Here is a 12,867-nt window from a genome sequence, read left to right on the forward strand (position 1 = left end):
TATAGTTAATGAAAGAAGCCGAGGAAAAAGAAAGAAACGTAAAAGCTGCTTGCGACTTTAGCAGGAAACAAACAATACTCATTTGAAAAGGTTCATTTGCTTGCTGACTTTACATTGACATACGGTTATAGCTATTGATCATTAGGCGATCGTAGTTTATTTTGTATTTCCATAAGATCTCAGTAGCTCCGTTACAATTATTTATGTTATTGTATCCATCAACATACAGAGTACACAGTATGAGCTTGAGTTGTCGAAAAGACTTAGTGGAATCACGGATTTGTGTCTAGAAAATGGTTCAGTACATTTCGTAATGCCATTCTTATTTAATCAGTACCGATGGCTCTCTAACGCACTAACAATGCACCACGCATTCGTTAATTAATATATAATATACTTTGTAGTCATCGATTCTTCGGTTTAATCCTCCTGACTTTCATTTTGTCTTTACTCTTCATTAATCTCCTTGTTATTCTTTTTTTTTTTTAATATAACTTTTCTCACTTTTCTTGCGATAACACCTATAAAACCTAGCCTCGGTTCTAGCCAGCTTGTTAGCTGAACGACGAGGCTTACCTTTTTTTTTTGTTTTAATTCTTTTTTAAAGCTTCTTCTTCGTCTTATACAACTACAAAACTAGGATCCAAAGTAAGGCATAATCTTACATATCCTACGAAATATGCATAAGATCCCATTACCCTTTTGCGCCGTCTTAAAAGATCCACCATTGTTTGAGTGATTCATCCACCGCACGATAACCAATTAAAGATGAGAAACGGCTAAGGGGCATCTTGGTCTAGGTCCAAAGGATGGGATTCTGCGTATTGGCTGTACGGATCACGACAGCCATCAAGTCAAATCTGGGTGGAGAAGCGAGGACGTGGTAGATCGCCGAATACGGTATCGCCATGCACGCTTTTAGCGAGGGCTTTGATCGAAGCGCGAATATTGTGAGGATCGAGTGGATCTCTTGACAGCTAAAATAACGTTAACTATGTGAGATCCGAGAGCAGGTAACAAAATAGACTTTAATGATGGATTAGTACGATAAACTTCTAATGAAGCAAGTTTTAATGTCTTATATGAAAGCAGTTCATACCCGATCGTCGTCCTGATCCTGCATATTTCGCCGAACGTAAGACGGGAAAGCAGGTACGCTAACGGGCAGTGATTTGGCAAGAGTAGGATGGCCTCCCCGTTGTCCTCTAGGTATATGAATACCCTCATCATGTCCGGAATCTGAAATATCCGCAAATCAAACAAATTTCCCAATATTCAGGACCTTAGTGGCATATTCTTAATATTTACCATCAGTATCAGACTCTTCATCCGACTGGTGAAGCTGCTCGCAGGGTAAAGTGTCATCCATTCCTTCAAGAGGGAACAAAGCTTCTGCATCCAAGCTACTTGGCTCCCTGGAGAAGACCTTTAATGGTTCCCTTCTGTCGATGCTTCCATTCTGTCGAATTGAATTTTTTAAACATACTATTTAGGTAAGGTAAATTTTGCATGGTACAAAATCCCGTCTTCAACCGGTAATCACTATTGTTTGGATACGTGGACGTGTCTGTACTCACAATATGGAGACTAGCTGGGTGCTTGGTAGCAGCTTGGTGCCTGATATTAGCGCCGGTAATGAATTTCGTGTCGTTTGACACTAGATGTGCTCTTGTGTTATTAATTGTATTGCCCATTGAGCTGGTTACAGTTTCTTTAAAGCCTTCCGGAGTGGCAGGAGGAGTTTCCAGATCATTTGTAGATTTCGCCGAATTTTCGTTGTTGCAAATTAATCTATAAGAGAAAATACAAACGATTTAGTATGTGAAATTTTATCAATACGTCAGTCTCGGACGTTACATTACATAATGCAAAGCATTAATCATGTTGATGATCTGACCTTGCCAACAGTCTATGCTCGGTATGGGCTCTCTCACGAAATTGTTCCAGAAGTTGATATTGTTTTGCCGTAAAAGCTCTAATCTTCTCCTCGACGGCAGCAGCCTCACGCTGAACAGCTTCCTCAAGTTGCTGCTGAAGACTTCCCAGTGCCAACTGCTGGCTGTTTGATAGCTGGGATACTGTGCAAATAAAATAGATGATGCAAGTATTCTGGGCGAGCACATATTTTTAGTAGACCTATTTTACGCACATATATTTATTTATTGAAAATCAGTTAAGAGAGTCTATTTGTTACAGGTATAATCGAGTACTATCAAATCTGCATTTTGAAAAGTATAGCGTCTAGAACGTTAAATAATCAACAACAAAATTCTATTTTGATAAAAAAATATCATAATGAGATACGTAAACACTGGAAGCATTCCGCTTCTTCAATTGTATCTGCCAGTACCTGCAATTAATGGATCCTCGCAGTGCTTTTAAATATTACACGTTGTTACTTTTATATCCCAGAGAACCGTATCACTTCGTATAATCAGGAACAAGCATGTTTACCGGAAAATTTTGTAGATGCCTGAAGAAGATCCACATCGGCCAGAGCACTATGATTGATTACTATCTTGAAAACCGCGCTGTAATCAGGACTGGCTCGTAATTTCTCAATTTCATCAGGTGAAACCTATAACATATTAATTATAATAATGCGTCAGTCAGCGGAAAAGTATGTAAATAAAACTGTTGTACGTGATGAGCGACATGTATTTAAAGAATCCTCAATATGATCAACATTTTCGCCCAATAAGAGCGTTGCGTTTTATCAGCAGAAAGTTGGCGAGTTAGGTAAATATTTTATGTTGACTAGGAAAGATAACAAAGTGCTATTAAATTATTTTACTTTCAGGGCTCCTTAGTAATGCATGGCTAGATCGCAGTACATCAAAGTTTTCTAATGAATAATATAGATCCTCTGATCCTGCGATCCAGCATAGAAATGTGATACATATAAATGTACATGTATGTTGTGTCTCATAAAATATTGTTTACTTTCAACAGCTAGAATACAACGTTAAGCAAGATAGCAAAATGCAAGGTAAAAAAGAAGTTTAATCAGTTGCACATGGTAGCGTATAATAGTTGGTTGGCAACCTCTGCTAAATACCTGATACATACAGGAATTAAGTTATTTCTACTGTATCAGTTTAGTTATCTGAAAGTATAACATGTATCCATAGATAAGTCAAACTTGAAACTAATATATTGTATCATACATTTATTATCAGAGGCATTATAAGTTCAATAGCCTGTACAAAGTGAACACCTTGGAGAATGCAAGGATCTTTCCCTTTTGGTGATATTTAATTTGAGTCATCATCGTGAATAATAGATTATTTACTGATAATACTTTTTGTTCTAAAATAAACACGACTTGGATTATCTGAAGATTTCTTTAAAGTGATTAGATGGATAAATATCTCTATTTATTAATCAGCACAGGTTTCAAACAGGATGTGACAAGACTTCTACTACATGGAAATTAAATGATATCAAGAAGTATAATAGTCATTTTTGAATATATCAGATGAATTGACGTTTTTGAAACGTCCTCTCTTATACGTGTATTAAAAAAAGGTTTGATATTTAGCGAACATTGCATCATCTATGTTTTTCTCTCATTTACTGCATGCCAATCTATGGTAATAAGAATTACCACAGTAGATACACCCACACACTCTTCCTTAAACGAAGAACAAGAAATTACATCACGCATTATTCATTGCTGAGTATAAAAACTGTATTTTTTAAACGACAATTCATTCTTTGACTGTCAATCTTTCTTAATTACACTTTTGATACTTACAATGAGATTGGTGTTAATAAGAACCATCCCAGCACCATACTCTTTATGTATGGCATGGGTATGCGTTGAACAGTTGTAACAACGGTGGACTACCCATGCCCCAACATTTCGAACTTCCAGCAAACTTGATTGCTGTTTAGTAATACCATCCAAGACTGATACACTCGCCACATTCTGGGAAATAAATTCCAGGCATGGTCTTATAAATATATCTTAGTATGTGTTGTCTTATTGTAATTATGTATCATTATATGTAAGTAATTTGATTTGACTGACAGTTCTGGAAATCAAAAGCTTAATAATAAAATAGAACTGTCCTCATTGATTTTGACCTAATCGAATATAAATGATTAGTTTCATACTTCTTGAGAATTTAAGAATGCAAGTAAAAAAGTTTTTAAAACAATCTAGCAGTAAAGGTATTTTAGAAGTTTTTATTTTTTTTTGTATTAGTTGTCAATATTAACACTGAATCATATGAAAACACTATCTCCAGCTGCATAAATGCTTCTGGTATTCTTATAATCAATTCAAATATTATTGAATATTTTAGCATATGATTATATTAAGAAACTAACTGCACAACCTTGACTACTTATATTTGCTAGAATTTCACAATACTATAAATCCTTATAAAAGAAACATATAAGGTATATAAAAGAATCTAACAATTGTTCAATTTAGTTCATACAGTATATTTAATTATAAATAACAATGACAGATATTCAATATAAACAGACTAACTTGCTGTTTAGATATTAAGCATCAGTAAAAATTGTGAGATATTTTATTTCAATTCCATGTAAAGTTTTCACGTTCAAATTTGATTAAATTAAGATGATAACAAAAGATCAATGAGCTTCCAAAAGGTTCAACAAGGATTTTAACAAAGCCAAGAAGAGCCTTCAAAAAGAAAATCCTCTGTGATGACTTTTCAAAGAAGTATAATCAGCACTCAGGTAAAATTTCAAATTACCTCGCGAAAAAAGGTGTCAGCGCGTTCCAAGGCAGTCAGTTCGAGATCCTCGAGGTTGACCCTCCGCAGTTCATTATCCCTGCATTTGATGAAGACATTGAGACACTTGCAGGCGACGTGCATCGTACGAGAATCCCGAAAAACACGTAATCGAGTCACCGTGACGAGAAAGGATGAAAATTAAAGAGAAGAGGCAGAAGAATCCGCAGCTTCAAACAAAGAAGACGGAAGCAAAATATCGTCTTGCTAACGAATTATCTAAAAATTCTTATGGTTCAGCGCTTTCTTAACAACCAACACTTTTCAGTTGGTAATCTCGTGAGCACTGAAACGTTTACTGTTCCGACATCATGTTTTTCCAAGTCGAAACGATGTGTACGTGCGTACGAGAGTACTAAGAAAATTATCACGTCCTCTTGGCCTCCTGTAGACTGTATATCTCTTTTTGATTTAACCCACTCTCGAAAGCTGATCCAAGGTGTTGCGCTGCTGCATACTGTTCGACAAGAGAAATCTTGTAGTAGACCTCGAAAAATTCTTTTCAATATAAGAGTCTCATATAAACACTCGGCACAGCCGATGCCGCCGCTGTCTATTGAAACTTAGTTTGTCTGAGATTCTCAGTGAGATTATCGTCGAGACTTTTTGAAGTTAGTTGAACTTTTCAAAGCAGAATATTAATCTGTCGCGGGCAAGAGGTGTCAAGAGACTATTATATGGCCGTAGCTTCGTGAAAGCTTTTCGTGCTCAGAGTCCTCTCTGTTTCTTTCCCTCTTCCTTCCACGATATTATCTTTCTCTCTTATTCTCTCCTATTCATCAACCCGTTCCTCTCTCTCTTCATCACTCACTCACCCTCTCTGCTCTTTCTCAAGCTTCACTGGTTACTACCTCGCGATAATGTATACCCTTTTTCAAGTTTCTCGGGACTCTAGATGCCTTAAATTATTCTAACATTTCTCGAGCCTGCAGATAAACGAACCTTTCATTAACGAGCTTGACATGGAACGTGGTTACACGCAAAGTTCACACTTATATTTACAAATTTTTCCGAAATTCATGGGAGGAGCGCTCACTAAAAATAAACACTGATTTATGGACGCTATACGTCCGGACTTAGCGAGACAAAAACATACTCCTTGGTCAGTATACAATCTAAATCAGCTGGTCTATCAATTATGATTTTTCTCAAATAATCTCTATCTTTTGTTTTACGATCATGCTGTAGTACATGGAAATTCAATCAGATTACACAATGAAGTTAAAGGATACAATCGCTTCGACTTTAAATGGTGAGAACGTGTTGCTTGACTCTAGTAGGATTTTTAAAAGCATTGCGCAATCGCGCGTTTTCCCCGGAGGCTAGTTTGAATTTATACTTAGATATGACTTGGTAGAATTATAAATATTATTAATGATTTAAAGCTGTAAGATATTTTTTATTTTCTTATATTCATTTCATACACATTGCATTACAGATTACCATAATTATTGCACTCGATCTTACTTTGCGCAGGAAGACTATATTTTATGTTAAAGTATTATGATATTAATAATAGTATTTGATGGCATTGAATGCAACGGTAACAATTATCTTTTTAACTATTTTTACACTTAACAGGAATCTTTGCAAGATTCTCGAGGAATGTTAACATACGTTAAATTTTTCAACTGCACCATAACAATCATCAGATCTCTAAATAATACTGTTTTCTTGTATCCGGCAAAAACAGCATATAATCTGCAATTAGTTGTCTTTTTATTTATCTAATGCGCTTTGTGATTTCACAAAGAAAGGCTAATAATTATTTACTGACATCGAATTACAGATTGTAATTATAATTGTCTCTCTACGTCAAAGTGAATCCATAGAAATATTTTCAATTTAAAAATTACATTAGCGTGTACGTTCTACACAGATTTTTAGACTTATTAGATAAAATTTATATAATATATGTATATGCAAATAACATTGAGAATTATTGTTATTATGTATGATGCTCCATTATTCAACGTTCAAAATTCAACGTGTTTTTTTTTAATATCATGCATGCTAATATACACTTTAGTAATACAATAACAATATGGAATGTAATATCTTCACGTGTATTTTCCACGTGGATATAATGGGAATGTTATTCGGAAAGCGTCGTTTTGCGGATATATTAATTATACATGATATTTTCATAACTTTTGATTATCCTTACGCAACTTACATATTGAGATATTTATGCTTCCATTTGAAATACTCATTAAATCTCATCGCTGCGTATCTGAAACGGCCATTATGAAATTAACTTGTCAGAATTATCGTATGATTGGAATGTTAAGCATGTGATTCAATCCGGTTTTTATAGCAATAGCAATTTATGCTATTAGAAACAGAGAACAAAAAATTGAATACTCACTCTAGGAAATCAAACTCTATGTTAGAATGTTGACTCTGTATAAGAGACCAACAACCCCAGAAGAAGTGGGATAAAAGTGCGAATTTATTGACACTTATATACAATTTTGTAACATCATCCTCCGACACGTTACTGCTCTTGTTGTATGTTTGGATATATATTCTGATCCAGACTCTTTGTAGAGTCTCTTCCGGATATAATGAGAAATCCGGATTCTCTATACCTAATTGACGTTTGAAAATATTATTAATATTTGCATCAAGATAGCAACAGGAAAGAAAAAGCAAAGGAAAGAATAAAATATTACCAGCAAATTCAATAAAATGATTCGCTATGTCATAAGCTTTATAGTTGTAAGCAGCATACTCATAATCTATAAAAGTAACTGTATTCTCTGTTTCATTATATAGAATATTGCCCAGAAGAAGATCATTGTGAGCATAGACTACTGGATTATCCAATGCTTGAAGTTTCTCTTTCAGAAGTAAGTATTCTTGCTCCAGTTCTTTATATGGTTTTATTAATTTCTGAAACCTAGAAGCATAATATCTCATGTTATAAATGTTCAGATGGAACTGTATCGGAGTTAAATATGTTTTCACCTTGCTTGTTTTTCCGGATCTGGAAATTCCTTTGGCATGATATGCATGAATTTTTCTGTTTTACTCCATATCATAGGATACCTTTCAATTTCAGAGTCTTCTGGATTCAGAAGATGCATCTGTGCCATCCTCTTCGCTACTAGTTGATACACTTTACTCTGCCTGACAGTTTCTACAGTGAGGATCTCCCCTTCGATAAATTGATAGGCCAATCCATTGTTGAATGTTGCATAAAGAGCATGAGTATATCCAGCCTTGTACATTATCTACATCAGTTTGTTAATATCTATATTAAGTTAGATCTGATACTTACTGTTTTATGCTAAACAAAATTCAACTCTTAATTACCCTAATATTTCTAGTTTCAGCCTTACGATCAATGAGTAATTCTGTCTTGTTCCCGTAGACTCTGACTAAAACCATTTCATTATAATGTCCTGGATACCACACGCCGATCAGCTTGTTTGTTATCCCATTAGTAAATAACTGAAAGTCATCAAATCTCAGGGATACTTAAACATATTATAAATGCTCAAATTTTATTAATGTTAAGGTTTTATACTTCAGAACAGATAAATTAGATACTAACATTATTATTTGATATCATACAGTATATTGTTATCTATGATAGGGATAAATGACAAGTTATTAAGTTTAAAGCTATGAGATTAAATTCAACTACTTATGCAAAGGTAATTGGTTGTCTTATAGTAAGAAAAGCATCAACTCAGATAAGTGTGTTAGCTCAGTTGTTATCAAAGATTAATTTTTATAATGATAAAAATGCTTATCAGGAAAAAAAAATGTTATATCAACATTAATTAATAACTATGGGTACTAATATAAATTGTTTCATTAAATAACAGTACATATCACTAAGAAAAGGAATGCAGGTCATAGTTGATTTACTTATTGTTGCAGTATTTTGAGTATTGCTTTATATGATTCCAATAAATTTTATTTCCTTTTACAGTCTCACATTCTTATATAACATATTATTAAGTGAAACTTCCAAATTATTACACGATACTCTTAATTCTCTCATAGCTTTATAATTCCAATTTCATTAAATGTATAAAAATTATTGTGGCAATACATTACCTTGAACTGAAGTTGATTGTGAGGCCAATTAGGTCTAAGTCTTTTTACAATCTCTCTTGCTCCGACATTTAATTCATTTTCATCAACCGTCAAGTCAAAATGAGGTTCCATTGGTTTATCATCCATTACCATCTCATCAATTCTATAGTGGAGCATTGATTATTATATTATTTTCTAATTAAAACCTTTTCTTTGCTTACATATTTACAAATAAAGTATTTTATAACTTCATGTAACTTAAACATGCAATACAGTCTAAAGATAATACTGAATGTGATGCATCCATATATGTATGCCACTATCGATATAATGAACTTTATAGACCTACATAAAAACAATAATGTAAATCATTAATATGTTACAGCAATAGAAATTCAGTGAATATTGAAAGCATACCTTTCTTCCTGCTAGTAAAAATAAAACTGAGTTAGGTAGGCTCTATTTCCAAACTGTTAAGTGGCAGTATTATCAGTATGATGGAACCATTGCTATTATTATAGCCTTGAGCTGTTAACACAGTCAACGACAGTACATCCAGAGGCAGTTGAATTTGTTGATGAACTAACATTCTAAAAATGATTTGATAATATATCCATTACTGGAAGAAACCCATAAGTTACACACGTTCAAATTATGCATTCTTATCGTTCTATTCATATGATTGTACGCTCTTGATTTCTGTAATCTAAACAGAGAGAATGGCCTTTATCAGGAATGCTTGAAAGTTTTATCTGCAAATATAAACAAATAATCATCGGAGATTAATCATAACTTTTCATGAATGTGTTTTAGCTTATTCACTCATCCCGTATTACACTTACATCGTTCCCACTGCTCCAGCGAAAGGTAAAATGATATTTTATTACTGGCAGACGTCATATCGTCTCGCACAGCGCAGACACGAACTGACGTAGGCGTGGAGGTAGGTGACATTATAATAAAGAGGGATAGCTTTATATGTGGAACTATACGTCTGACAATTACTACATAAGTGGACACAGGAAATAAGCTAAACACAGCATAGGGGTTTTAGAGGAAGTTAAAATGCCACACATTTATTTTAAGGTATAGGAAACACTTCAGGTATAAAATTCCCTCTTTAAGTATATCTTTTTTGTGCATAATACGAGCAATCGGAAAGTCTTGAATAATTGTTGTTTTTTTATGATATTGCTATTAAGAGAGTTAAATGAAAACTGAGACGAAGACTACGGGACTGCTAGAGGAAAATGCAAACAGTAGAAGATAAACCAAATGACAGATACTATAAATCATAGTAAGAAACACTTAGAAGTGTTCGAAATTAAAAAATTGATCGATAGCTCGGCTAACACCCACTTCTAGTGACTATTCCAGTTTATGCTTCAAGAAATGTTCGTATATTTTTTTCATATTGATTCATATTGTTGCAGGTATGTATATCAGCAGCTGGTATACAGCATTAGAAGATTTGCCACTTTACAGATTTAATTTCAAAACTGGAACACCTGAACATTAGAAAATACGGCGAAGGTTGAAATCGTTGAAAATGCTCTGAGACTTCTACTCTATTTTTGAATCTCCTATTCCTTTCTTTGTCTCCATCACTCTCCTCCTAATATATCCTTGAACACTAAGGCCCTTACTCATTCCTCTCTTTTAGCGTTAAGAGACGTCTTTTATCGACTGCTATCTGCTATCTTTTAACGACTAATAGACGTCTCTTAACGCTAAAAGAGAGGTATGAGTAAGGGCCTAAGTTATTAAAATGTCCAAAGTGGTAGCGCATATAACATACACCATGTATATAACAGTGCAGTGATATATTTAATATATCTTTAATTGTACTGTTATTACAAATCCTTCGCGGGCTATATACATATGTCTGTACTTTGTATACTGTATCATTATTACGTTTGTTGAATAAATTATCTCGTAACACTTATACACGTTGATATTCTTTTGCCCTTTGCGAATATCCCGAAAGATAAGAGTGGTAGTGCATATAACATACAACACGAATATTATATTGCAGTGATATATCTAATATATCTCTAATGGTATTGCTATTGTTAATCTTACGTAAACTATATATGTATGTACAACTGTACTTTATGTACTGTATGAGTATTGTATTTGTCGAATATATGTATGTATGTATGTACACCTGTACTTCGTATACTGTATTATTATTGCATTTGTCGAATAAATTATCTTCTAACACTTACAATACGTATATATTCTTTTGCCCTATCCGAATATCCCAAAGTACGAATGAGTTCTGTCTCTTTCTTACTCTCCTCCGACCTAAGAGCAGCCTTTTCCTTCTCCTCCAAACTTATGCTTCTACACCTCTTTTCGGCTATGCTCTTTTTTCTCTGTCATTACTTCCATTCCATCAGCAAGTTGCAAAACGTAAAGGGATTTTTTGAAAGTGCCCTATCGCAATTTGATCTATACCAGTCTCTTCCGAGATACAGCTGGTTTTCGAATTACTCTCGGAATTATTTTATTCGAGAAAGTTCACTCGTTCTCTCAGAGATGGCGCCACATATCATGCCCAGGAGGTGCTGCCCTCTTATCGGCAAAAATTCGAACTAATACGAACTCTTTAATAAAAATTAACCCACTGAAGTTTCGACGATGCGATTTTCAAATTACATTTGAAATCATTTAAATAGATTGATAGAATTGATGATAAGAATTTCTTTAATAAGAATAAGGATGCTGTTAGGACGGAGAAGAGTAAGAAAGAGACAGAACTCATTCGTACTTTGGGATATTCGGATAGGGCAAAAGAATATATACGTATTGTAAGTGTTAGAAGATAATTTATTCGACAAATGCAATAATAATACAGTATACGAAAAATTCGACGATGGGATTTTTCCATTGAATTTAGAATTATTTTATTCGAGAAAGTTCACTCGTTCTCTCAGAGATGGCGCCACATATCATGCCCAGGAGGTGCTGCCCTCTTATCGGCGAAAATTCGAACTAACGCGAATTCTTTAATAAGATTTACTTGCGAAAGATTAACAATAACAGTAACATTACAAATATATTTCATATATCACTACAATATAATATACGTGTTACATGCGTGTTATATGCGCTACCACTTTGCACTTTTCTTTATTCGAAACAAATTTTACAAACATAGTTTTTGAGGATATATTAAGAGGAGAATGATGGAGATATAGGAAGGAATAGAAGATTCGAAAGGTGTATAAGTCTTACAAGATAATTTATTGGACAAATGCAATAATGATACAGTATACAAAGTACAGATGTACATACATTGTATATGGCTTGCGAAATATTAACAATAACAGTACCATTAAAGATGCATTACATATATCACTACAATATAATATACGTCTGGTATGTTACATGCGCTACCACTTTGGATTTTACTTTTTCCAAAAGACATTTTAAAAAGTGATGGAGATATAGGAAGGAATAGAAGATTCGAAAGGTGTATAAGTCTTACAAGATAATTTATTGGACAAATGCAATAATGATACAGTATACGTATACAGTATATGGCTTGCAAAATATTAACAATAACAGTACCATTAAAGATGTATTACATATATCACTACAATATAATATACGTGTGGTATGTTACATGCGCTACCACTTTGGATTTTACTTTTTCCAAAAGACATTTTAAAAAGTGATGGAGATATAGGAAGGAATAGGAAATTTGAAAAGTGTATAATTGTTGCAAGATAATTTATTGGACAAATGCAATAATGATACAGTATACGTATACAGTATATGGCTTGCAAAATATTAACAATAACAGTACCATTAAAGATGTATTACATATATCACTACAATATAATATACGTGTGGTATGTTACATGCGCTACCACTTTGGATTTTACTTTTTCCAAAAGACATTTTAAAAAGTGATGGAGATATAGGAAGGAATAGGAAATTTGAAAAGTGTATAATTGTTGCAAGATAATTTATTGGACAAATGCAATAATGATACAGTATACAAAGTACAGATGTACATACATCGTATATGGCTTTT

At 33.7% G+C, this 12,867-nt stretch overlaps 2 protein-coding genes across 5 annotated transcripts; both read right to left on the reverse strand.

Annotated features, from left to right (window-relative positions):
- Positions 1-187: 187 nt before the first annotated feature.
- LOC107267567 lies at positions 188-5,870 on the reverse strand. 4 transcript variants are annotated; one of them, XM_015739467.2, is made up of 9 exons: positions 5,775-5,870; positions 4,734-5,698; positions 3,758-3,931; positions 2,455-2,578; positions 1,898-2,078; positions 1,578-1,791; positions 1,309-1,459; positions 1,100-1,239; positions 188-977 (listed from the first exon to the last, which is right to left on the reverse strand). In XM_015739467.2, the coding sequence occupies exons 2-9, from the start codon at positions 4,854-4,856 to the stop codon at positions 855-857; spliced, it is 1,230 nt and encodes a 409-aa protein (XP_015594953.1). In that variant the 5' UTR covers positions 4,857-5,698; positions 5,775-5,870; the 3' UTR covers positions 188-854. The 4 variants fall into 4 exon arrangements, with proteins under 4 accessions (XP_015594953.1, XP_024940671.1, XP_024940670.1 ...); XM_025084903.1 differs by having other exon boundaries at positions 4,734-5,229; positions 5,715-5,852; XM_025084902.1 differs by having other exon boundaries at positions 4,734-5,829.
- A 280-nt stretch (positions 5,871-6,150) lies between these two features.
- Positions 6,151-9,802, reverse strand: LOC107267568 (ethanolamine kinase 1). The gene is made up of 8 exons (XM_015739469.2): positions 9,665-9,802; positions 9,240-9,574; positions 8,844-8,985; positions 8,091-8,228; positions 7,743-8,008; positions 7,448-7,674; positions 7,141-7,363; positions 6,151-7,005 (listed from the first exon to the last, which is right to left on the reverse strand). Exons 3-8 carry the CDS (start codon positions 8,973-8,975, stop codon positions 6,945-6,947), a joined length of 1,047 nt encoding a protein of 348 aa, XP_015594955.1. The 5' UTR covers positions 8,976-8,985; positions 9,240-9,574; positions 9,665-9,802; the 3' UTR covers positions 6,151-6,944.
- Positions 9,803-12,867: the final 3,065 nt, after the last annotated feature.

The sequence above is a fragment of the Cephus cinctus genome, unplaced genomic scaffold, assembly GCF_000341935.2.
Source record: "Cephus cinctus unplaced genomic scaffold, Ccin1 Ccin1_scaffold0412, whole genome shotgun sequence".
Classification (NCBI taxonomy): domain Eukaryota; kingdom Metazoa; phylum Arthropoda; class Insecta; order Hymenoptera; family Cephidae; genus Cephus; species Cephus cinctus.

Coding starts and splice junctions, on each gene's coding strand:
- LOC107267567 (XM_015739467.2), bottom strand. CDS start 4,856: ATGCACGTCGCCTGCAAGTGTCTCAATGTCTTCATCAAATGCAGGGAT. Junction 1,792..1,897: donor GAGCATAGACTGTTGGCAAG/GTCAGATCATCA, acceptor TTTCTCTTATAG/ATTAATTTGCAACAACGAAA. Junction 1,460..1,577: donor ACCCAGCTAGTCTCCATATT/GTGAGTACAGAC, acceptor TCAATTCGACAG/AATGGAAGCATCGACAGAAG.
- LOC107267568 (XM_015739469.2), bottom strand. CDS start 8,975: ATGGTAATGGATGATAAACCAATGGAACCTCATTTTGACTTGACGGTT. Junction 8,009..8,090: donor CTGAAACTAGAAATATTAGG/GTAATTAAGAGT, acceptor AAACTGATGTAG/ATAATGTACAAGGCTGGATA. Junction 7,675..7,742: donor GATCCGGAAAAACAAGCAAG/GTGAAAACATAT, acceptor TTATGCTTCTAG/GTTTCAGAAATTAATAAAAC.